This window comes from Siphateles boraxobius, unplaced genomic scaffold, assembly GCF_051911475.1.
Source record: "Siphateles boraxobius isolate OS27281-9 unplaced genomic scaffold, OSU_SipBor_1 3, whole genome shotgun sequence".
Classification (NCBI taxonomy): domain Eukaryota; kingdom Metazoa; phylum Chordata; class Actinopteri; order Cypriniformes; family Leuciscidae; genus Siphateles; species Siphateles boraxobius.
Genome location: NW_027508919.1, coordinates 1,032,501 through 1,059,186, shown reverse-complemented (window position 1 = coordinate 1,059,186; position 26,686 = coordinate 1,032,501). Strand labels below are relative to the sequence as shown.

The 26,686-nt window shown below is 37.1% G+C and overlaps 1 protein-coding gene across 1 annotated transcript in view; it reads right to left on the bottom strand.

The window, feature by feature from the left end:
• diaph1 (diaphanous related formin 1) overlaps nt 1-26,686 on the bottom strand; it is a 123,680-nt gene that overhangs the window by 60,455 nt on the left and 36,539 nt on the right. Inside the window, exons 5-16 of the mRNA XM_077247266.1 lie at nt 21,704-21,834; nt 21,526-21,609; nt 20,917-20,986; nt 20,695-20,834; nt 19,901-20,006; nt 19,688-19,798; nt 18,714-18,832; nt 17,547-17,663; nt 12,235-12,350; nt 9,418-9,482; nt 7,078-7,257; nt 3,521-4,048 (exon numbers count right to left, since the gene is read on the bottom strand). Coding sequence (XP_077103381.1) covers nt 3,521-4,048; nt 7,078-7,257; nt 9,418-9,482; nt 12,235-12,350; nt 17,547-17,663; nt 18,714-18,832; nt 19,688-19,798; nt 19,901-20,006; nt 20,695-20,834; nt 20,917-20,986; nt 21,526-21,609; nt 21,704-21,834 — 1,767 coding nt within the window. The remainder of the gene's footprint in view (nt 1-3,520; nt 4,049-7,077; nt 7,258-9,417; nt 9,483-12,234; nt 12,351-17,546; nt 17,664-18,713; nt 18,833-19,687; nt 19,799-19,900; nt 20,007-20,694; nt 20,835-20,916; nt 20,987-21,525; nt 21,610-21,703; nt 21,835-26,686) is intronic.

Sequence of the window (26,686 nt, the reverse complement as noted above, 5' to 3'; positions counted from 1 at the left end):
ACAAACCTTTTTAACATTCTTCATTCTGTCTTTACGGTCCTGCGACTCGCTTATCTAATATGGCTAAGCAAGGATTTCAGACTTCTGAAAATATTTTTAAAAAAATTAGAGTTAGATACATTACTGTTCTTTTGAAATTTCTGTTAATCAAAGAATCAATTCAAATCAATGTTCAGCATTGATAATAATCATAAATGTTTCTTGAGCAGCAAATCATCATATTAGACTGATTTCTGAAGGATCATGTGACACTGAAGACTGGAGTACTGATGCTGAAAATTCAGCTTTGATCACAGGAATAAATTACACTTTACTATATACGCACATAGAAAACAGCTGTTTTACATTGAAATAATATTTCACAATATTACTGGGTTTGTTTTGTATTTTTAATCAAATAAATGCAGCCTTGGTGAGCAGAAGAGACTTCTTTTAAAAACATTAAAAATCTTACCGACCCCAAACTTTTGAACGGCAGTGTATATATATATATATATATATATATATATAAAAATCAATCAATCCTCTCTATAACAATTCTTACACTCAGTATATATATATATATATATCTGAAGAGAAGCGATGGGTTTATGTCCGAAGCCAGTGATGAGAGTTTTTAAAGTTTTAAATATGGATATTTTCTTACAAAAACTCATCGCTTTATATCAGAAGGCCTTTATTAACCCACTGCAGTCTTTTATGATGGATGAGTTTTTTTGGAGATTCAAAAACTCTTTAATGCCACTACAAAGCTGGGAAGAGCCAGGATATTATTCAATATAACTCTGATTGTGTTCGGCTGAAAGAAGAAAGTCATATACACCTAGGATGGCTTGAGGGGGAGTACATCATGGGCTGATTTTCATTTTGGGGGGGAACTATTCCATTAAAAATATCATTAGTATTATTGCATTTTTCACAATGCTACTTAACCTAATAACGCTAGCAAAATCATCATAAATACATTGGTATATTGAAACTAATCGCTCAGACCTTGCAAGAATGTAAACTTGCAAATTGTGTCTGAATTTGCGTAAAGTGTGTGTGTGTGAATGTTAGACATTTACAGTCAGGGCATGTTGATGACTCTAACCTCCATTTCCACTGAAATGTGAAAAGAAACATAAATCTGAGAGGAGAGGAAGAGAAAAAGAGATGTACAAGGAGAAAGCGGAGGAGGAAAAAGAAAGGTTAGGACACGGAGACAAGGTACAACCTCTAATGATACAGCAGCATCTAATTACCCAGAGAGAGAGAGAGAGGGGCGGGCGAGAGATAACAAGACTAGTCTGAGAGCATGAGAGGAAAGCCAAAAAAACGTTAATTTAAATTACAAAAGAATGCTGTCCTTTCTACCAGCAATTTAATTATCTTTCAGAGACGCAGTCAAAAGACACAGGCTTATTAAAAAGCTATTTCACTGACATCCTCAAAGAGCCCTAACCACTGAGACTCTAAACACTCATGAATTCCACTGAAGCCATTAAAGAGTAGCTTTAGGCTAAAAGGAGACAGGACCGTTTTGATGTTTTTACTCTTGTGGAGGGCGAGGAAAAGAGAGAGATCAGAGGAGGAGAGGAGCGCGTTCATGATCAACAGCTCATAGTCACCCATGATTCACTGCTGCACACGGGACGCGCGTCACTTACACTGCAAGTGGGCGACATACGGGTTGAAACTATGGTTACAGAAAAAAAAACTTCTTTATCAATACCTTTGTCTTGTTTTCCATATCTAAACTATGGTCAATTTACTTGAGATGCAAAACTGCATTCGTCTTGTTTTTATAGAATGTATCTTAAACTGGCAATGTTTTTTTTTTAAATCAAAGAGTTTTATTTTAATTAAAATGCATTAATAACATATTAAATGGGTGGATTTAGTATTTTTTTAGTTAAAAAATATTTGTCAATATATTATAATATAATAGTTATTACTATATACAATAGTCAAAATTGGTATGAAAAAAATCAAATCAGAAATGAACCACTATTATTTATGATTTGCCTTCAATGCATTTATATTGCTGCTTATTTCCATTTCCATTAAAAAAAATCGTATTCTCATTTTGTGTAATGCATCTGTAATCCATGTTACTTTAATATAGTTTATATACTTCTGTAATTTTGGTTAATATTTAGAAATTTGAAGAATTATTTTTAATTTTGATTTTAGTTAAAGTTAAAAAAAAATGTCATGTTTAATATGTCTATGGTTTTTATTAACTTTTATTTGTACTTATAACTAAACAAAAATGAGAAATGTTGCCTTGGCAACTAGTGGTTACACTTCCCAGCAGATCAAATCCTTGTTTATTATTGGCCAAACAACACTTAATTCAAACGTTAACATAATCTTTACTATTTGGCCACTTCTTTACAATAGAAATGCAACAGCTGCTGTAATTTCTTGAACAAAAACATGTGTACACCAAAACATGCAAACCCAGAATGAGGGTTTCTATTTAGAAATCACGATGAACAGTTCGCATATTTAGAAAGATATTGATGTTTTTTCCTGTGTTGGCGTAGGTTTATAAATGATTCATCTTAAAAATCTAAAGAAAGTGCGCACAATGTGTTCCCATATGAATGCTATCTAAACTCTCAGCATATGCAGAGACGGAGTCTGAGACGCTCCACGCATGTTAATGACAGTTGATGTGGAGCAGCATTTACTGTGAAATGCTCTGAGATGTATGTAACCTACATGCATATAAATAATTAAAGCGCATATATTAAACCCGCAGGACATATATTTATATAATTGAATCACAGCCTTTGTGAATTCACAATAGCACTATGCTATATAGTATGGTTTTTAAATGTTTTTAAAATAGTGAAGAACAGTCTAAAAATGCAGGTCATGGATTCTCGTCTGTGGAATGTGCCACTTCCGGTATTTTGCCGGTTACTCGACACAGGCAAAGAGCAATCGAGGATTTTTAAAAATCGAGTACTCTAATTTAATCAAGGAATCGTGACAACCCTAATGCGATGCATTTTTGTTAATAAAACCAAAAGGCGAAAATCATGAAAAAAGTACTGCTTCAAAGTGGGTGTGATTATAGACAGATCGTTATAGTTTATCCGCTCCTCGTCACCCAACGAGAGGAACGTCTGCACTTTCTCGTCCACTGACCTCGATTCAGGCATTTTTTTTTGGACGTTTTTTTTTCTTTCTTTTTTTTCAAGCAAGTCAAGCAAGTAGTTTTAAAACAGGTGCTACAGCGGTGACTGTTACTGGCTATGTAAATCTAGCGGGTTTGATGTCTCGCAAATACAATGATGCTGGTAGTGACGATTCTGTCTGACCAATCAGTGATCTGCAATGTTTTCACGTCACATTTTAGTATCGGTACGGTACGCTTGGAACCTCAACAGAGGTGGTACCATTTATCGTACCATGCAGTGGTAAAAGCGCCATAATAGTCATTGCACTAAATAGTCACACTGTCCAGGCAAATGCAACATCTTTTAGAGCCAAAATAGCAGGTGGAGACCTGTGAGATCATACACACCTTGCTCCAGTTGGCTCTCTTCAGCTGCACCTCAGGTGTGTAGTCTTTCTTGGGCTGCAGGCCGAAGGGGAGCTGAGGAACCGCAGCTGCCCATCCACCAAACCCGCCTGGAGGGGGCGGAGGCATTCCAGGACCGCCCATTGGAGGAGGTGGAGGAGGCATCCCGGGCATCCCAGGTGGAGGAGGGGGAGGAGGGGGCATGCCAGGTGCTCCAGGTAAAGGAGGAGGAGGAGGAGGCATACCAGGAGCGCCTGGCAATGGAGGTGGAGGAGGAGGCATGCCATATGCTCCGGGTAAAGGAGGAGGTGGAGGAGGCGGAGGCATGCCGGCTGCCCCAGGAAGAGGAGGAGGTGGAGGAGGTAAAGGCATGGATGTCTGTCCGGGAAGAGGAGGAGGAGGAGGTGGAGGAGGAGGACCTGAAGAGGGGAGGCAGGCTTCACCTGGGCGAGGAGGGGGCGGAGCCACAGGCACGTGTACGGTGATGACCTTCGCTTTGGCTTCTTTCAGATCTTTTGAAAGCTTGTCAATCTGAGAAACAAAAGAAACACACAGGCGGTCATATATTAGCATCCACTACAAAAACATAAGTCAATCATATCTATAACTATTCTTACATTATACCTTAGAAGAAATATTGGAAGGAGATGAAATCTAGCAAATCTGACAATTTAATAAAATGGATGGATGGATAATTGGATGGATGATTATAATATATATATATATATATATATTATTTTTTTCCACACACATATATATACACATATATATATATATATATATATATATATATATATATATATATATATATATATATATATATATATATATATATATATATATATATATATAAAATACAGTACAACGCAATATATATATATATATATATATATATATATATATATATATACATATAAAATACAGTACAACGCAATATAATAATGTAAGCAGTTAGCAAGTTTTTTGACAAAATCATTTAAAAATCAATCATCTCTATAACAATTCTTACACTCAGTGTTAGGGGTTTATTCAAATCAATATCTTTTGAAGTTTGGAATTTCTGATAAAATTGTAACCGTTATGACTCACATTTTTTCTTCATAAAATGTAAAAATCTAGTTAATCTTGTAATTGAAGGAGGGAGAGAAGGAGGGAGAGACAGACAGAAGAAGGTCAGGCCAGAGTTGGAAGCACATGAGGGAGTGTCTAAATTCATGTCTAATTAGTGGCATAATTTATTTACCCAGAACTTGGCAGAACTCATTAAAAATGACCAGCCTGCTAATGTCACATCAGACAGAGAGTTTGACTGTGAGATCTGAAGTAGTTCACGAGGTTCTGGCTGACGTCTCATTAAGGAGAAGTTTCTGATGCTTGTTTGTGTGTAGGTGACGGGTTGGTTTAGCTCAGAGAGTTGTCTCGGACGCTCCGTGTGCGGTCCGAACATCTCTCTGCACTTCTGCTGACGGCTGCGCTTCATCTCTTTCCACTGGAATTATCTGTGGTGCGTCTGTATTTGTTAGATAACCGGCAAACATCAGTTCTGTCCTGCCTGTTCTATTAATATCTCTCCTCACATTTGTTTACTCTCTTCTCTGTTCATTCTTCTCTCTCCCCTCACAAAGACACATTCTGGTCCACTTTGCAGTTTATTCTAGTCAAGAACTGCCCACTTACACAGGAACAGAGAGTCTGATCCACATGCATCATTGTAAAATGCGTGTGGATTTTTTTTGTTAGAGTTATTGAAGCAGTCTGGCACTTTGAAACCCAATTTTGTTTGCCTACTTAAAGTTATTGACACTTTAGAGTGATAAAGAAACGTGCAGGAATGAGAAAATAAAGAGCGGGATAAGCATTTGAATTAATCATATGAATTGCACGATTACTCATTATCGCATAGGCTTGAAGTCGCGATTGCGATACATGGCACAAAATGCTGCGATTTTGTGAAATAAATAAATTTTGGCTGTCAAGGTTAATGCATGCAATTAATTGTTGTCAAGTTTATTGCGTTAACATATTTAACGCAATTAACGCAGCATCCGTTTATTTTTGTCATCCTTTGGTTACCTAGTGTTACATTATATGATCCCGCTCTTATTCATGCAAATGCTTTAAAACCATTCATGTGTGACAAGACAAAATATTGCGCTGCCTGTGACACACACACAGAAAAACACGCGTCAGTATCATGCGCACAGACAGCACGCCAGAATAGAGTTCTCATTCGTGCTTGAACTTACAATAACACACACAATTATGGCAAAATTTTGTAGAGTATCTTGATAACATAAGAGCAGACTTATGATGAACGTAAAGAGTTGTCAGAGAATGCGTCGCGTGTGAGATCCGCATCTCTGTCAGCAGCGGCTGCTCTTAAAGGGCCAGCAGCCAATAAAGCTTTCTGTCACTAAAGTTAACCCGTTTAATCCCACCGGTCACAATTGACCCTTCGCAGGGAGCTTGATTGACAGGTGATCTGACCAATCATACTTCGCCAACCGCCATTTTGTCCGACAAAGCAGTCAGGAGAGTTAGTAGATTAAAATGGGAGGATTTGAACTTCAAAAAACTGAATATACTGACGCCTTTCCGCGGTTAAAACAACATTCCTACTTATGTTCATTCATGTTTATTTGATGCTATAAATGAACTAGAATGAAGAGATGATCGGTTCACGAGCAGCTTTAACTGAGACTCTAAGGCGATCTGTCACGACACATTAAAGAGCCACAAAACGGTATTTATTGTTTAAATTTCTATTTAAAAATGACCAAATTTGAAAGGTGAGACTTTGTTTAATATGTTTAATATCAAAAGTAACCGAAAAGTAACCTGGTCTGGCCTGTCTGTCAGAGTATTGTCTGTCTCCTCTCTGATCCGCGATGTATTTTTCACTACATGAGAACATGGTGTGTGCGTGAGAGCGGCGTAGCTTGTCGGACATAGCGACAGTAACTAAGGGGGGCGGGTCTTTGCGAAGGGTCAATTGTGACCGCATATTTTTTCTTACTTCTGGAAGCTCTAAAAATGTTGTTATTGGCTTTGGGGAAGAAATTCAACATTTAAATGAAAAAATAGATTGTCTTGATTAAAATCTCTTAATGTCATGTGACTAGTGTGAAAGGTCACATGTTTACTTACTGCTTGCACATCTAGAAGATGTCGTCTTCCTCAGACTACTACAAAAAGTAGTATGTAAAACATCTTAATTAACAGATAGAACGAACATATTTTGTACATATATTCTTTAAAGGGTCTACTACTGATATATTTTGAGAATTATACTCCTGCATATATATTTTGCTCGTAAGACGTGTAAATTTGTTAACGGTCACAATTGTGGCCGTGCAGCCCTAATTTGAATTATTTAATTCATACAGTAAAGACTATGTTGTGTTTTATTTAGACATTTGTTTATTCAATATCTATAGTATTTCCAACTAAGTTATGTTGGGCCATTTAAACAAATTGCAGTTCTATTTGGAGGTGCAGAATTGACACACTTCTCCTTTGAATGACATCATTTCCTGTACATGTAAAGGCTTCTCCTGTACCTTCTCCTTCAGTTGGCTGATCTCTGACTGCAGGTTCTGGTTCTCTTTCTCTCTCTCACTCTTCTCCTTCCCCAGCATGTCTTTGTCAGTGCTGAGCTCCTGAACCTTCAGCTGGTAATCGGCCTCCATCTTCTTCAGCTCCACCTGCAGCTCGTGACGGGCCGTCAACTCTGCCTCCAGCTGCACAGACACACATCAGGATCATCACGTCAGCAGAACAAAAGTATACCGACAGCATGTGTAGAAACTACTCAAAACACACGTTTGACTGAAAAAAAAAAGCGTTACGAAAGCATTTTGAATGGTTTGAGATCCCCGTTCAAAAGTTTAGGGTTTGTTAGATTTTTGTAATGTTTTAATCTTTTTTCAATCTTTTTTTTAAGTTTCTTATGCTCACCAAGGCTGATCAAAATATTGAGGAATATTATTACAATTAAAATAGCTGTTTTCTATGTGGATGTATGGTAAAGTGTAATTTATTCCTGTGATCAAAACTGAATTTTCACCATCATTACTGCAGTCTTCAATGATCCTTCAGAAATCATTCTAATATGCGTTTATCATCATTTATTATCATCAATCTTGGAAAAAAAAGTTTGCCTAATATTTGTGGAAATTCTTTCAGGATATTTTGATGAATGCATATATTTGAAATAGAAACATTTTGTAACATTATAAAAAGTTACTTTAATTCAGCAAGGTTGCATTAAATTGATAAAAAGTTAAAGTATTCATTTATTTTAAAAACAATTTACTGAACCCAAACTGGGTTTGGGTTCAGTAACGAACAGTAGCGTATATGGCATGATATTTAAGAAAATAAGAGTATGCAATAAACATTCAGCAAAGTGCTACATCAAACCCCAAGACTTCATTATATTGTCTGATTAATGCTGTGCATGTCATTCAGAAGGTCATAGTGAAGCACACTGCATCTCGAGCAGGAGAGTGTGGTTGTGTACTGTGTGCAGAATATAAAACTAACATGGTATGAATACAGCTAGAATCTTCCTTTGACCAAAGTGATGTATAGTGTTATCAATAAACTCTCACGTGACCATCACAGTTTATCACTATGAAGGCGGTTTATTGTTCTCTGTGCAGGCGAATAAGAGGACGGACTCGAAAGCAAATCGGAGGTGAAATTGAGTGTCTCTGGATTTTAGTATTCACCTCACAAACTTCCAGAAAAAAAAATGTTATTCTCCCTCTCACAGACAGACGGTGACAATTTCCGGTGACATTGACAGCGGGTGTTTGCAAGTCAGACATGCAATTACGTTACAGCAGCGGAAATGGAAGGGTCTCTGTCACACACACACACACACACACACTTTCTCCATGTGTTAATAAAGAGAGTCATTCGCTGTCGCTCTTCTGACGACACACTGCTATTACTCTGGATTAGAAAGGAAAGGAGGAGAAGAGAGAGAGAGAAGAGTAAACACTCGCCTGACAAGCCTGATAGACACACTCACACACACAAATGCATGAGCAAAGCAGAGATTATTAACTTTATTTTGGCTCTGACGGAGAAAATACAAACACACAGTGTCTACGGGCGGGTAAATCTATGGGCTTTAAATATGAACATGACTGGCGACACAGAAAAACACACAGAGAACATCAGCTTTAGTTTCTGCTTTGACAGACGCAACACTGTGAGTGTGTGTTAGAGATCAGGAATGATGAGAGAACATTGTGCTTGGTATGTTTTTCATCTTCAAACCAAACTTTTGGTCTCCAGTCGATAAAGTTTAAACTCCATCTGGCTAGAGCTCTTCCCATAATATTTAAGGATTAGGTCAGTAGACGGAGAGTAGACGGTGTTTTGAGGCTGTTTGAACACATTTGACAACATGAGCGTTTACACTTCGGAAACAATGCGGTCGAATGCGTTTTTCGATGATCTCTTGAAGTGGACAAGCTCAAAAGTTTTAGACTCCATTTAGACCTGTATTTAGTGCCGTCCACTTGTGATCCGATCGACCAAAAGGCATCTTAACACACACACACACGCACCCAAGGTAATTGTAGACTGTGTTTGGAGAGTTTGGAGGGAAGATGTCAGAAGGAGACAGGAAATCTCCGTTCTGCTTGTCTCACCTCGCAAATTACACATCTGTCAACTGACAGGCGCACTGAGACAGCGGGGGGCATCTGGGAGCAGCGGCTGTGTGTGTGTGTGTGTGTGTGTGTGTGTGTGTGTGTGTGTGTGTGTGTGTGTGTGTGTGTGTGTGTGTGTGTGTAGGTGTGTGATCCATATTGGAAGACGCTAATTTGGTTTAAATCTGTGTCATTCATTCGGACTCAAGCGTGTGTTTGTCCGTGTGTCAATACCTTCTTTGCCAGATCCGTGGCCTTAGCTTCACTGATTTCCACTTTGGTCTGATCAACCATGTTATCTAGAAAGAAAGAGAGACAGACAGCGAGTGAATAGATGGTTTTAGAGGTGTGTGTGTGTGAGTGTGTGTAAAGTGCCTTTCACTGCGACAAGTCTCTTTTCCTCCTGTGATTCGTGCTCTGATTACTGAACGATCTAATTAAAATCTGCGGCTCACTCCGTCCCATCCCAAACTCACACTAAAATAAGAAAACCAGAAGCGTCTTTGAAATCACCACACAAAGGGCAGCGAGTGAGAATACATTTATACATCTAAAGCTGCTGGAAAACTCTTCTGTGTCTGTTCTCAAACCTTAAAGACTCTGTGAACTCCAGATCAATATCACTCGCACGTGTGCCCGATACAAACAGCTAAAAAAAACTCTGAGGAAAGCGGACTAAGCTTAGTTTAACCAGAGAGAGGGTCAGCGCTGACGTCAGCAGCCAATGGGAGGAGTTTCTGGTGAGATATGATAATGAGATCAGAGGTATGGAAGCTTGTTTCCGCCAAAGAATGAAAAATAAAAGAGGTAATTGCGACTTTTTATCTCACAATTCTGACTTTTTTTCTCACAATTGCGAGTTTACATCTCGCAATTCTGACTTTATTTCTCACAATTGCGATATAAAGTCAGAATTGCGTGAAATAAAGTCGCAATTGCGTGATATAAAGTCGGAATTGCGAGATATAATGTCAGAATTGATTGATATAAAGTCACAACTGCAGGTTATAAAGTCAGAATTGCGTGATATAAAGTCAGAATTGCGAGATATAAAGTCAGAATTGCGTGATATAAAGTCGCAATTGCGTGTTGTAAAGTCAGAATTATTAGATAAACTCGCAATTCTGACTTTTTCTATCAGAATTGCATGTTTATATCTCACAATTATGACTTTATAATAGGCAATTGGGAGATATAAAGTCAGAATTGCATGATATAAAGTCACAATTGTGTGTTATAAAGTCAGAATTGTGAGATATAAACTATTCTGAGGGGAAAAAAGTCATTCTTTTTTTCCAATAGAATTGGACTTTATAACTCACAATAGCGAGTTTATATCTCACAATTCTGCGAAAATATGTCAGAATAAACTCGCAATTATGTTTTATAAAGTCGGAATTGCGAGACAAAAAAAAAGTCAGAATTATTAGTTTTTTATCTCGCAATTCTGACTTTATAATATGCAATTCTGACTTTCTTTCACATTATTCTGACTTCATATCTTGCAATTCGGAGAAATAAAGTCACAATTATCTTTTTAAATGTTTTATTCTGTGGAAGAAACACGCTTCCATACAGAGGTGACAGAACTTGAAGAAAGAAGTTGAAGAAAGTAAAAGTATCCGAGGAAAATTTGAAGTTCAAAGAAAAATACACAAATGAAGTTCATAAGGAAGGGAAATCTGAAAGGACATACAGAAGTGCAGAGCATAGTATGCATGGAAGTATAATAAGCAAGTATTAAATGAAGGATGGAAGTACGGAAGGAAGTTTGAAAGGAAGAAAATATGTTCAGACAAAAGTACAAAAGGACATAAAGTACATACGTAAAAATTAAGGAAAGGAGGGAAGTTTGGGAATATTGAATGAAGTATGTAAGGGAGTTCAAATGGAAGGTGTTGAAAGAAGTGATGAGGTATGAAAGAAAGTTCAGAAGTAGGGAAATTTGAAAGGAAGTTCAGAGCCAAGTATGGATGAAGTTCACAGAGACGTATAGAATTATGACAGGAAGAATGGAAGCTACTGTGGAAGGAAACAGTAATAAGTTTGAAAGTTCAGGAGGAGTAATGGAGATACAGAAGAATGATGGAAGGAAATACAGAAGGAAGTTCATTAGGATAAATGTCCAATAATCTATATTATTATCTATAATAAATATATAAAGCTGGTTATTGTGCATTTAAAACTTGTTGGGTTTATTAGTACTATTACAGAAATCTTAAAGGATTAGTTCACTTTTTAAAACAACGAACGAAATGACTCGAAAAAAGATTTGTTCATTTTGATGAACGAGTTCGAACAGGAGAGTCACGAACGTGCATCACAGAACAGAGCAAGGCGAGCATTTGTGCTTATAAAACTTAAACTTTTTTATTTATTTTTGAAATGACCGATCGTTTCGCAAAAACCTTAATTTCTTTTCGACTGAAGAAAGAAAGACATGGACATCTTGGATGACATGGGGGTGAGTAAATTATCAGCAAAAGTTCTTTAAAAAGTGCACTAATCCTTTAAGTGTTTCATTAATGTATAACTGACATATATGCATCACGTTAAGTTTGTTGAAACGGTGTAATCCAAATGGATGGAAATTTTATATGCGATTCAAGTAAATCTTAAATTTAGGCCTAAATATTTTTTTTGATTGAACCTCAACACAGCTGAAGAAACTTCGTCCAAACATCAGACACACAGCCGATAGGAGCCAGACCAGACGACAAATACTACATACTAATAATCAGAAAATGAGCTTGTTTACATTGAATCCTAAAGGGCTTGTTTGTGAGCACACTCAATGTCCAGCCGGATTACTCTGGATGAGATTGGAGATGATTTGAACGCTGCCACCCTGTGGTGAAATGTGGCATTTAGGGGTGGGTTGAGTTAGGCCATAGAAAATGTCATTAACTGGATATAAAATCAATGGAAGTCTATGCAATGTCCTCACTAATGAAACAAGTATGTGTGTGTGTGTGTGTGTGTGTGTGTGTGTGTGTGTGTGTGTGTGTGTGTGTGTGTGTGTGTGTGTGTGTGTGTGTGTGTGTGTCTTACCAATCAGAAAACCCACATCCAGGTCAAACTTCCTGCATTTGAAGTCGGGATCACAGCCGCTCCTGTGCAGAACGATCTGAGCCGTACACTCATCGATGAGTTTGTAGTACTGAGGCCTGAGACACAGAAAGAGACGCATCAATCGGTGTTGGACGGCCATCAGTAAGGGAGATTTGAAGCTCGGAAGGAAGCCAAAAAGAGATATTGAGCGCCGAGTTCATAAAATAAAGTAAGAGGTTTTCATCACACTGACCGACCAGCCGTCCATGACGACCTCCAGTGACCTTTCAAAATGACACATTGTAGATCATTTAAGGCGAGGCGAGTGTATTTATCCAACACATTTCACAATGTAATTCAAAGCGCTCAACATAGAAAGGAATTCAAATTAAAAACAAGTAAGAAGATAACTGAAGAATAAATAAGACGACAAATAGTGCATAAGCTGATTTAAATCAAATGCCCAGAAATCTGTCTCGGTAGGCAGCTCACTAGTTTTGCACATGGCATTGTGTGTAACTGGGCAGTCAGATGTCATTTTAATGTGTGTGTGTGTCTGTGTGACAAGAGAGAGACTGAAAATAGCTGACACCTGCGTGTTTGTGTGTGTGATGGTTTGATATTTGAGAGTTTTTTCAGACAGTCCATTTGTGAGAAATCTGCCATCTTGACCTGGTGTGAAACCAACTCGATATGTTCTTCATTTTCCACCAAGCTGTTTCTTTTTCCTTTATTAGCCCTCTTTTCTCTCCCTCTCCCTCTCCACAAGCTCCCGGATTCTTCCGTGGAGCGAGAGAGACCCCTAGTGTCCGTGTTTTCAACCCCGGCACCTCGTTTGAGTTTAACCAGGGGCTTTTGGAGAAATCAGAATAATCCTAATTAATTCTCTCTCGTCCGTGATTAAAGTGGTGGAACGAGAGTTTGTTTGTGGGCAGACGGGCCGCTCGGGGATTTGAGCTGCGGTTATATTTGGAGGATAATTATACGGAGGCGTCGACACTTTCTGCCGTGTGTCAGCACATTAATCGCTGAAGAGAAACTCATGAAGCGATTCTGCTGATGGCAGCGGAGAACGACTCGTCTCACACTTCTCTTGCTCAGATCCTCTCTGAAAACTCGCTCATTTACCTCTTTACGTGACGTTCATAACACTTATTTCACTTCTCTGCTCATAATCTGCATAATCTCATAAATTCATCTTATTAGATCACCCTGAAATCATTCTACGACCCTTCTTTGATTACTATGCAACTATTTCCTCTACATTTCACAAATAATTACAAAGTAAATCCTAAAGAAGATTTTTTTCACACTCATTCAAACTTGCCACAAAATGCCAACTTTGTGATTCCAGGTTTGTTGTGTGAGAAACAGTTAAGGCCATTGCACACTGCATCCGAAATTTTCGCACGTAAAAAAAAAAGTCATTTCGTCAGTCATTAAAAAAATTTCGGATCGGGTTCGATTTTCTGTGTTTTTCGCATCCGTAGCAAGCAGTTTGAATGGGGTTTTGACAATTCAGAGCCACCGAATCACGAATACGAAAAAATGCATACGAAAATTTCAGACTCAGTGTGCAATGGCCTTTAGTCAAACAGATTTCTGTTTTGATGCTTCATGGCACTTGATGCTCATCGTATGGGTGTCAGGCCACATTTACACACGGCCGGGTATTTATAGAAACTAATATTCCCCCCCTCCGTTTTCGATAATAATATTGTGCACACAACATCGTTTTCAAAAAAGTTGTCATTTACTACATACGCCGTCGAGCGCCATCATAACTATGCCAAACTGGGCGCTCACATGACGTTACGCATTTTCTGGCGCACAATGTGTCGTTTGAGAACCTAAAACCCCGTTTCTCCCAGTTGACACGGCAACACATAACCGGCGTTATTAGAAATCTCCACTTTGGCCGGAGATTTTAGAAATAATTGCTTTCTGTGATAAAAAACCTGGTTATCGTGTAAACGAGAGCCCAAACCGCAGGGAAATATCTGCGTCTTCTCTTCGTGTAAACGGGGCATCAGAATCATAAAAATTCTGCTAATTGTCTCAGACTTGACTGAATGGCGGCAGAATTTTAATTTATGGGTGAACTTTTCTTTTAAGTTTTTCTCTAACATCTAAAACCAACTGGAGGAAAGCATTCAATCAATAGTGTGAAGAACTGAGAGACTGATAAGCATGAAATGAAGGGCTAGAGATGCTCCTTAAACACAATGTGTGTGAAATATAGAAAAGAAAAGAAAAGAAAAAATTGTATGCCATTCAAAACATATCCAGTGTTGTGTTCTTTAAACTCTAAATGATTAAACACTCATTATGTCTGCAGTACGAACACTGTGCACAGTAAGTGAATTTTCATTATCCAGGAAAAATCCCATGTGATCAACTGCATTTGCACAGGATGCAACAGAAGAAACTGTGAAAATGTATCCCATCATACAATGCACTAGCAAGTAGAATACAATATATACTGTGCAGTACACTAACATTCCATTTCAAACATTACGTGCTCTCACACACACACACACACACACACACACACACAGACACACACACACACACACACACACACACACACACACACAGATGACAGAAACAGGCTCTCCAATTTCCTGCCTGTCGGATCACATTGAACAGACAAGAAACAAGCAACAAGTCTGAAATCCTGAAAGCATTTACAAACCCTCACACACACACACACACACACACACACAGTTTCTCCATCTGTACGTGTCTTTTCATACTCACACCATCTCTTTGTTCTGTGTGCGTGTGCGTGTGCATGCGCGCGCGTGTGTGTGTGTGTGTGTGTGTGAGAGAGAGAGTGTGTGAGAGAGAGAGAAAGTCTCTTTTAAGAGAGAATAAGAGTGTGTGGGTGATTTTAGACATGCAGGTTAGAGAAACAGAAATGAAAGAAATGTGTCTTTTCTCCACTGCAATCATTTCTCTGCCAAAAAAACCTTCTAAATGCATCTGTGTGTGTGTGTGTGTGTGGTAGTTAATTGAAGCGGGGGTGTCACACAGTGCCTGGGTTCTTATTTAGAGCCGGTCGCCATCGGCAACCGCATCCGCCTCCTGCTGCCCATCAATCAAACGTCTCCTAGTCTCACACTACATCCATCTCTCCTGTTTCTCTCCTTTATCCATAAACTCTCACTTTGTAGTGAGAATAACTACAATATCATCTCTTAAAGGGAAAGTTCAGCCGAAAATGATCACTCTGTCTTTATTTATTCACCCATATTTTATTCCATACCTGTATGACTTCTGTTCTGTTGTGTAACATAACAGAAAAAAAGATGTGTAAAAGACTCTCCTGGTTTCTCTTTTATATTATACTGAATAGAGAGTGAGGCAAAAGCATCATAACAGTTATCCATTAGACTTGTGCACTATTCCAGCATATTTGATGACATGATATGAGATGTTAACCAGACCAGATGAGTCCATAAGAACCAGATCAGCTCAATTCATTAAAGAAGCATTTTCAGACCAGAATTGTGAATTCATTAATACAGTTTATCTCTGCTAAAGCTACAGAATGATTTTCTCTTTCTCTTTTGTTGTTTGATTAACGGGTATATTAGGCTGCTGTCACTTTAAGGAAGAATGCAAAGATCCAATATAATGATACACATTTGTTTGCTTTCTCAACGCATCCTATTTCTAGTTTACAACACATAACCGAGTGTGTTTACAAGGATACTCTCCGAGACGGGCAACAGCGCGAGCTCCAGTCTCCTTGCGCTTGATTTTTCAACTGAAAGGACTTAAAAACACATGCGAACAATCAAATCATGCATAAACTACAATCCCTATACTTGACATCGCACATGCTGCGGATCTGCACATCGCGATATCGATGCTAAAACAATATATCCTGCAGCCCTACTGTGATACTTTTGCACTTTTTTAAAAGCTTAAAGGGACATTGCGTAGGAATTTCTCCCATCTAGCGGTGAAATTGTATTTTGCATTCAAACGAATTGTGCTCTCCAGCGCCTCGCTTTTTCAAATGCGTGTTGCATCTACGGTAGCTGTTATGTGCCAAAAAGTCGTTTCTGCTGCTTAGTTATAGTTTTTCAAGATGGCGGAACGACATTGAAGCCTCCGTGGACCTACCCGTCACATGTATATAAAGATAATAAATTCTTCGTTTATGAGGATAAGTCAGATAATTGGCATTTTAGGTATTTGTACACCATTCAGGACATATTTATGAATAAAAATATTGATTTTAGATAATAAAATACGTAAAAAAATACACATTGTCCCTTTAATGCTGGTCGCTGTTCACTGCCATTATATAGATGAGCGTGAGTGGGACTTTTTTTTTTATTTCTCCTTTTGTGGTCTATAAAAGAAAGAAGGGCATATGGCATTAGAACAACAGCAGGGTGAGTAAATAATGACATTATTTTCATTTTAGGGTGAACTGTCTCTTTAAGGCCTCGTTGGCGGCTCGAAGGCTGTTGTATTTGGGAAGCCGTTTAATTCCAACAAGCCTCTTTTGACCGAATCCATCTCTAATGAGAAGAAAACCCCTGAAGGATGAAGGATGATGGATGCAGAGAGATAAATGTTAATTTGATTTCATTCAATAATGTGTTTTGTTTATTTAGCTTTAGTTATTTTAGTACTTCAACTTAAGGTAAACAAAATTGCCTTGGAATGTTGAGAAATGCCGTTTAAGTTTTAGATTTTATTTCAGTTAATATATTTTTTTTAAATAATAAGTGAGGTTTAACTTAATAAATAATTATTTTTAATGGTTTTAGTGTTAGTTAACGATAATAATGCTGTTGAGCGGCACTATTTAAGTGTCGTGGAGTATTGTGTTCCAACTCTGTTGACTGCATAATAAAAGTCATAGAAGTGACTTTTATTATGCCGTCTACAAAGACAGCAGACAGGCTAGGGAACCTACTAGGTTTTAAAACAGAGCTTTTATATCATGTCTGAAACCTGTGTGTCCAACAAACCCTTCTCTCATCAGTCTAAACTCTTGACAGGTGTTATTCTCGCTCCTCAACCACACAATATCTTCACTCTCTGCCATTTTTCGCAACCTGTGAGAAGTTGACATCTCTAACATCAGTGATTGACAGCTAAATAACCCTCGAAGCTCAGGCTTATATATGTATGTCAGCGATGTGACAGACAACTAGCTGTCAACCACGGATCCATTAATACAGCACACATCAACTGAATTCGCTCAAAGTTCAATTGTGTCGTCTGCAATTTTCAGAGAGGGTCAAAGGTCACTGTAGGGGTTAGTATGGGGTGATGTGCATTCATACCTGGACATGTAGTCGTTTCGCACCAGAAGCAGATGCTGGAGCAGCGACAGGAACAGAGGTTCAGCTTTAGAGTCCTTTACTGTGTTCATCAAGATCTGGAAGACTTCAGTCACATCAGTGAACACACAGAGTTAAAGAACAACAACAGAATAACTGAAAATACACCTATTCAGTGTCCTTGCTATTGTTAACTTAACTATTAAACACATTTTTTAAGTAAAAAAAAAAATGAAATAAAATAAATATTTGATGAAAAACAACTTAAATACTAAAATTACTACCTGAAATGAAACTAACACTGAATTAGACGAGACAAACTAAAATGGAATTGGAAATATTTGTAAAATTTGGAAAATGTTACAAAAAAAAAAAGCTAATTGAAAATATGAATAAAACCTATACTAGTATACAAATACTAATTTATCATGTAAAATACATGGATAGTAGGCTATTTTTCATTAAGCTCAACTGTGATCATTGCTAAGACTATATAATGATGCAACTTTCTCAAATGAATATTAAATAAAAGATAAATATCTCAATTAAACAATATTTTTCCCTGCCGTTTTATCTTGTGAATGATAGATTTAGGCTGGTTGTGAACCTGGACTTCCTGATGCCACCTGGTGGAAAAAACCTGAAAATAAGATTTTTATAAAATATTCAAAAAGGTCATATTCAGCACATTTGCCGTTCTTTATTTTTTTTTTCTTATAGTCTACTCAATGTTAATTTGATAAGGCATCTTTCACCAAATAAGTAATAAATTAGTTTTTCATGATAATTTTCACTCTCTCTCTGACTCTTAAATGAGACAATAAAACAAGACTACTGCTTTTCTTTTCACTACTGTGCTTTCTAAATGTAAATGAACCTATGCTATGATTGAGAAATATCTTCACATTGGAAATAAGGAAAATGTCTCTTTTTATAAAAATTTTAAAAAAGGACAAAATCCTGTATTATGTGATATGACCCTCTACTATAGAGTGTAAAATAAAGGATGGTCTTGTAAAAATGATTCTGCACTTTTGAGACACCTTGTGGTCAGCTTAGGAACTACAATGAGATACAGCTTAATCTTTTAAACCTACAAAGCCCAAAGTTAAACCCAAAGCTTTTGAAAAGCGTCTCGGAGAGACGATTAACGTCAGCTGTGAAGGATATTCCATTTCAATGCGGACATCATCCAACCGCGAGCGAAGATCTTCAGAGTCTTCCTCAGCCTGCTCTTCAAACACCTGCAACTGAACCTTGAGTTCCTCGTTCTCGATCGACCTCACTTCCTACACACACACATGGAGAAATTAAGTGACATTTTGAATGGTGTGTGATTTTCAGTGGTGTGACATTACCAGTAACAATGTATTTTGCATTATACATTGCATTAGATTGCAATTGTTGTCAAATCTGATTCATTCTGCAAAAATGATTCACTGATTCTTTTGAGTCATCATTCAAAGGTGACATTTTATGACTTAACCTTTTGCAACAACAAACATTATAATGTAATATTAAACACTTTTTTGTAACTACATCAATTCAAAAATATAAATAAGAGTGCTTATGATATTTTCTTAAGATAATACTGATGAACTTTCTTGAAGAAGCCCGCTGACTGATATATCCCATTAACCATTGTATTTATTTTATTTTCATTTACATGTTTGTTTTTATTGCTCTCTTTCCTGTCTTTTTCAGGCATGCTCTTTTTTTGGTGTGATTATGGCTGTGCATGTTGTCACAAGATACCAGAAACATTATGTTATTGTGAAGAAAAAAAGATAATATTGCCATTAATATTTAACTTTTTACTCTTCAAAGAAAAGGTTCTATATGGAACCTTCAAGAATTCTGTCAGGTGCTTCATATATAGAAACTTTTAGGGGTTCCATTCTTTCTTTTAATTAAATGTTATGAATTAAACAGAAATTACCCGGTAAACTAAAGTATTATGAAATAATTTAATAAATTTCTCCTTCTATAGATTTAAGGGTTCTTTAACATTGAGTCAAGAACCCTAGAGTTCTACATAGAACCCCACTGAACCTTTATTTTTACTAAAAGTATAGTCTTGTGTTTTTGCTTTGCTGTGTTTCTCTGGTGTCTGAAACTGAAACCCTGTGTGTGTGTGTTCTGACCTTCAGCATGTCTTTGAGTCCCAGTCTCATGAGCTCTGATCTCAGATGGATCCTGAAGTCCAGTTCCTCCACGCGACTGATGAGAGCGTTGATCAGCTGCATACAGCCGGCCTGCACACACACACACACACACACACACACGTTTGATTGGACATCATCAGGGCAGGTGAGGGGAGATGACTTGAACCCGTGTGTCCGCAGCTTGTGTTTGACCTTGAGAGTGATGGAGTTTTTCTGCATGCCGGACAGCAGCGGCTGGAACCTCTCGATCTCCTGCTCTTCAGCATGTTCAGTGATACACTCCAGAACACGCTCGTGACTGAAACACACACAACACATCGTCTTACACTTATTTAAGTCCTTTTCAGTGGATCATTTGAGGTGCATGTTAAAACCGTCCATCTCAGCTGAGGCTCATAATTCTCAGTTAAGCCTGTTCATAGTCACAATGATAATTTCACAATGACTTACTAATGTATAATTTGCTCACTTTAAGACATAAACTAAAACTAAATAGACTCAAAAAATTTAAATTTCAAAACTAATAAAAATGACAAACGAAAAAAGAATACTAAAACTTTAAATAAATTAAAATACAAACAGAAAATATAAAAATAAATTTATTTCAATATATAAAAAATATAAATACTAAATAAGATTTATTTTTTAAATATATAAAAAAAAATATAGACATATGTGTGTGTGTGTATATATATATATAATTGATTTTACAGCACTAGTACATGTATGTTTTCTAAAGCTATAATCTATAATTTATAATAAAGTGGTAAGTAGTGACAGTAATAATGATTTTGTCTGTGTTCCATCCCATAGTTATTCTAAAAGACTATTGCTATGGTAATGTCCTCAAGTGAACATGATTTCTGTTAACGGGCATCTATTTGGCACGAGGCAAAAATGCACTTGATGAGCTTGTGTGACTATTAAAAAACAGTCTGGAGAAAGCATTAGGTTTAGACCAGCTCGACACAGCTTCACACACTCACGTGTTGCCGGGATGCTCCAGGATACAGATGGCAGACAGAATCCTGACAACATCTACCATCATGTGCGGGACTCTGGGATTGATTGATCGCACGAGGAGAGGGATTCCCTCTGGTGACGTCAGCATGGCTTTAAGACCGTGCTGAGAGAGAAAGAGACATTAATAACAGTTTTTACATGTGTCTGTATGCATGTATTCAATACGAGCTCAGATCTGCTCTCACCTTGTTGTTCATGAATGCTTTGAGACATCGAATGATCTCATGTTGACATTTAACACCAATCCCACCATTACTGCGAAACACAGGTTTATTTTGAAATCATTTGCACGTATTATGAATAATTATGATCCTGAATGCTAATTGGTCAATACAGCATTCCAGCTAAGATACCTTATACACAAATATTAGGTGTCTATCTATATTGGCATCTGGTACCTTATTTCTTAATTTTTCATCTAAATATAAATAAAATGCAAATTGCAACTCCTTAAATCCTATATTCAGGTGCAAAAGAATAAACAGAAGTAAATAATCAAACAAAAACAGATGAATCCTGCACAATGCTATAGCGTGCAAATCTTATTTTAATGCAATGTTGCGTCACAAGACCTTTATCAGGAATTGTTATTTTTTAAATATAGTTTTCACATTTTTATTCTAGAATGTTTGTTTGATATTTGCTTTAAAAACAAAATAATCAAACTACTTTAAGCAACATTACAGCAGCTCTAATAGAGAATGAAAAACTAAGTAATCAAAACTTTCCCTCAATCACTCTTATATAGCATACATCTTGAAAATTAACATTTTGTATGTGTGTTTATGGCATACAAGGTTTCTTCTCTCTCATCTTGAAGTTTCTTGAGGAACGCCAGAAGCAAAGCCAAACCCTCGGCTCCAAACGTCTGGACCCAACTAAGAAAAACACACACACATCGATCAGCTGAAATCAGACACATAGAAACGGCTCACTGTAAGTGAGTGTGTGTGTGTGTGTGTGTGTGTGTACCTGACGGGGTTGTTGTTTAATGACACCCGCAGTGACTCCAGGCAGCTCAGTAACTGTGCGTCTCTCAGATCGGTCCTGAGTTCCTGGATGTACATCAGCGCCGACCTCGAGCTCTCCTTCTGGCTCCTTCCCTAAAACACATACACACACACACAAAGCCTAGAATGAGTTTACGGTATGAACAAGTGCAGTGCTGATGTCACACACCCGTAATGACGGTCTAAAGCCTCATGTTGCACATTAAAGCTTTACAGGGTCTGCATTAGTGACACTTTTTTTGTTGTCAGTATTTTCTCTTAAAGGGATAGTTCACCCTAAAATGAAAATTCTGTCATCATTTACTCACCCTCAACTTGTTCCAAACCTGTATGAGTTTCTTTCTTCTGCTGAACACAAAATAATATATTTTGTAGATATACCGGTAGACATTGCGGTTACGCTCATGTGACGTTGCTGTCACAAAAGCTTATCATTTGGATGCAGTTTTAAGCACTGCTGTTTAAAAACAAATGATTTAAAACCATTGAAGCTCAATTAACAGTGAAATACAATCATTTCAGAATATGCATGTGTTGTCTGAGAGACTAAGCGCGCACATGAATAAAGCGCGTAAGAACTGAACTAATAAAAAAGTGCTTTTTGCTGCTTAATTGGACTTGAAAGTTTAAATACACATAGTGTAGGGTCTGGACCAATCAGACACACACTAATTATTCATATTCATTATATTTAATGAATATAAAGGTCTATGAAACTCTCCCCCAAAACTAACCTCACAAATGAAGTTACTTTGTCAGCCGGGTGTCCGGTTACAGAACACTTTAAGACTGATAACAGACTTTTACGACCTCAAAGGAATGTGGCCACATACGCCACATACTTAAGAGAGAGAGACAATCTTTAATTAAATAAACTTTGCGGTGTTACTCTGATCTATGAAGGAACATGCCTCACAGAAACTGTGATGATTTACTGTCTCGTGTACTATTATTTATAACAACATGGTAAGTTTGATTGGGGTGTATGTGGTTGCACAAGCACCCAACGGTCAATATAACCTCACCTGTATCATGCTTCCTACCTAATTAATCCTCATTTAATGACACACACTTTGATGTACATCACCTTCTCTTAGAATGCAATATGAATTTGTTATGCCTATTTGAGCTTGAATGAACAGTCTAAGCACGCTGGGGACAAAGACCATAAATCAACTAAGAGTCGGTTCCCCTCTCGGACATGTCACCTTACTCATTGATCCATTCAAACCTTAGGGGTTGGTTCTTTCTCAGGCTATATCAGAGACAAGCAACAATGACCCCCTCTCTTGGTAGTTTTCAGCCAGCCGCAAACATTGTTTCAGGTGATACGGGGGAACCCCCTCCACCCTCCATGGAGGCCCGGAGGCCTCGCAGCAGGCCTGGATCCCAACCAGATCCGGCCTCATGGAAGAGAGAGGACACTCTCTCACAAAGAACCAAGGACAATCTCAGGAGTTTGTAACAAGGACTCTAACCCACCATGCAAGTTCATCATATCTTCTTCATCCAACAAAGAAGAAAATGATTGAGACTTCAACATCTGACACTCACAGAATCATCAACAACTTCAGTTTTCAACAACTTTGATAATAGTGTACGCTACCCAGGCATGCAAGTATACTTTTGATTTGATCCTTTGAAAATGAAATGCTGATGTTTTTCTCATATAGTTACATGGAACTTCTCAATAGTTCCGTTTTCGGTTTCTTTTTATCACTCACCTATTTATCTATTCATGTGTCTATGTTGTTTAGTTTATTTATATTCATATAAATATCTATATTTAGTTAATAAAACTTGTACATAATATGTATTTTGTTCCGTTTTGTTTGCAATACAAAGTCACTTTTACGATCGCGTTTTTTGCTACTTGCTCAAAGTGCTGTACATGCTAAGAAATAATTATTCTTCTGTGGCCATGGAAGATACCCTTTTCTTAGAATAAATTAATAAACAAAAGAGTTCGTTGAACGAACTGATTAATTGATTCTAATATTAATTCAGACACATCAAGTTAATCCAATTAACTGACCCAAATATTCATAATTAATAATAAAAAATTATTATTTATTATTAATATTTCATATAGCTAGGTTCCTTACAATAGATATGTGTCAAAGTGAACATGCATTTGCAAGTAAGGACAGTAATTTATGTCTTAAGCGAATGTAATCAGTTGAGAAAGATAACTCACGAAAAGAATGGATCTGTGCATTCGGTCTTAAAGTGACAGCAGCCTAATGTGACTGCTGTCGTTATTAATAAGGGGTGTGACGAGATCTCGCGAGACTAAAATGTGACGAGATTTTTCGTCGAGTGAAAAGCTGTCTCGCTATATCGCCATTATGAAGAGTGAAGGTGAAATAAACACCCCAACACATCCACATTACGGTGTACACCACGGCACCGCCTCCACTGTTGATTTGCTGTTTTTATAAAAATTTAAAAAATCCAGCACCATAGATATATAAACTAGATTTCGCCTTAGGGTTCTAAACATGCGTCAAAACCGCCGCCATCTTGGAACAGGGGTCTTGTCATAGGAAGTAGCTAGGTAACGCTGAATTCATGGATGATGCCGGACTTTTGTGCTGCGTATGGATGTTCACACAAACAAAATCTAAAAACCAGACAGCAAGGGATTACATTCACAAGAATGGGAAATTTTGTAAAAATGTGTACATTTCTCTGGACTCAATGATAAATACATGGCTGACCGTTGGAACGAACCAAAAAAACTAGAAAATCGCATTCATGACGATTTATTGTGATTTTATTTCCATTAGATCTTTGCCTACATTAAAGAGGAGGGGCTCCCCTGTTCCATGATGGCGGCTCTATTGACACATTCGTTACAATGAACTGCCGCAGCCAATTCGACATCTAGTGTATATATCTATGATCCAGCACGAGTTGCAGTGGCACACAGACAGCAGGAATCACAGTTCACTGATCATGTCACGCTGGTGGAGGATTTGTTGCTACAGAGCGTCTGATAAATGTCTTAGGGGCGGTTCTCACAGAACGTGTTTTTCCATTCCAATGCACCACTTTTCCATTATTTTTCTATGTGAACGTGCTAGACGGATGTGTATAACGTTGCACTCGCGTCTTGCATCTTTTCCAGCGTCTTGCGCATGACACAGCACTCTAAAAATGTGGCTCAAATTAAAATCAGTTCAACTTTTTTAAAACGCGCCTCGGAAACTTGCGTTTTTTCCCCAATCCACTGCCAGCGTCTTGCGTTTTACAAAACAAAAAATCGTTCTGTGTGAACAGCCCCTTATCTTGTAGATTAGAATACGCGCTCAGCACCGCCACTACGGAGTACACACGATCACGAATTTGAAAGTGAAAGTAAAACACAAGCTCCATGATGTGCGCAAATTATGCTGCATATAATAGCCTGTCTCGCAATATCAAACTTTTCTCTGGACTGTGTAGTTGTGGCTCTGCTCTCTATTTGCACTTAATTATTGAGAGAGTCCTTTGATTATGGTTGTGCTTGCATTTATTGTTTGCACGAATAAGACTAAGAATTAATTATTTTTTGTTATTTAAACTGTTTTTATTTTTATTTGTGGAAAGGACGGAGTTCAGTTAGGAGTTCACACACATCCTCAATCAGAAGTTATGGAAGTTCATATTTCATGTACAGAAAGGTCTGAAGAGACTCATACACAAATCATACAGGAGAGAAGCCAGTCAGTGGAGTTTGCAGCCAAAACCTTTTACATTGCTTGTATATTGTTGCCTTTCAATGCATTTGATAATTCATACTCATAAAGTAGAGCTTAAAATGACATTCATTACAAGATTATTAGTTAAAACATTTCAAAATGCACCTGCAGACTCATGAATTTGTCATTGAGGATTTCTATAATATATTGTGCAAAAATCTCGTCTCGTGAGATAAGTGTCTCGTCACACCCCTATTATTAATGTTAATCTAACAACAACAAAAGAGAAAATCTCTTTGTAATACGAATAAATGTATATTAAATGTATACAGTAAAGACTCTGCATTGTGCTTTTGATACATTTGATTACTTTATTCACTATGTGGTAATTTCAGGTAGGTCTATTTCATTTATCACTAATTACTTGTCTTCAGAAAGCTTGAGAGTTTTTCTGAAAATGGTGATAAGAATTAAGAAATTTCTTACGGTATCAAACATTTTGATATCATAAAAACTTTATTTAAAGCAAAAACAACTATACTGTGATATATATATATAGTTTGGTTACTGACATTCTTTTAAATATCTTCTTTTTTGTTCAGCAGATTAAAGAAACTCATACAGGTTTGGAACAGCTTGAGGTTGAGTACATGTGAGATTTTTCATTTTTGGGTGAACTATCCCTTTAAGCAAAAAAACAAAACAATGTATTTCCTGCCGGTATTGAGAATCGAACCCGCAACATTCGGGTTACCAGTTTGAAAACAGTATTGCTGCTTCATATTTTTTTTTATGGAAACTGATGATTTTTTCAGGACTCGCATGCATTTCAAATGGAAATCTTGCATGATTGAATCCAAAACTGTGATGATTGATATAATCATTGAAACGGACGAGACACAATCTGATTCTTTATGTCAAAATAGATGAATATTAAGAGTATAAGGTGATAGTCTTACCACTTGTTCTATGTATTGTGTATGCAATACTTAACTCTTTGTTCTTAATTTTAATAAAAAAAATGTCACTTTTTATAAACAATGTTTACTTTGAAATTTCTATATTTGCTCATATTAATTAAATGAGTTTATTATTTATGATGATAATTATATTTCTTTTCAAAAAGTTAAATATAGTAGTAAAATAGTATTTGCTATGATATTGGTACCGACTACTGGATTTTTTTTTTTACATTGCTATTTATATATTTTTTAAAAATACATTTTAATATTTAATAGGTTAACATCAGATAAAATATGTTT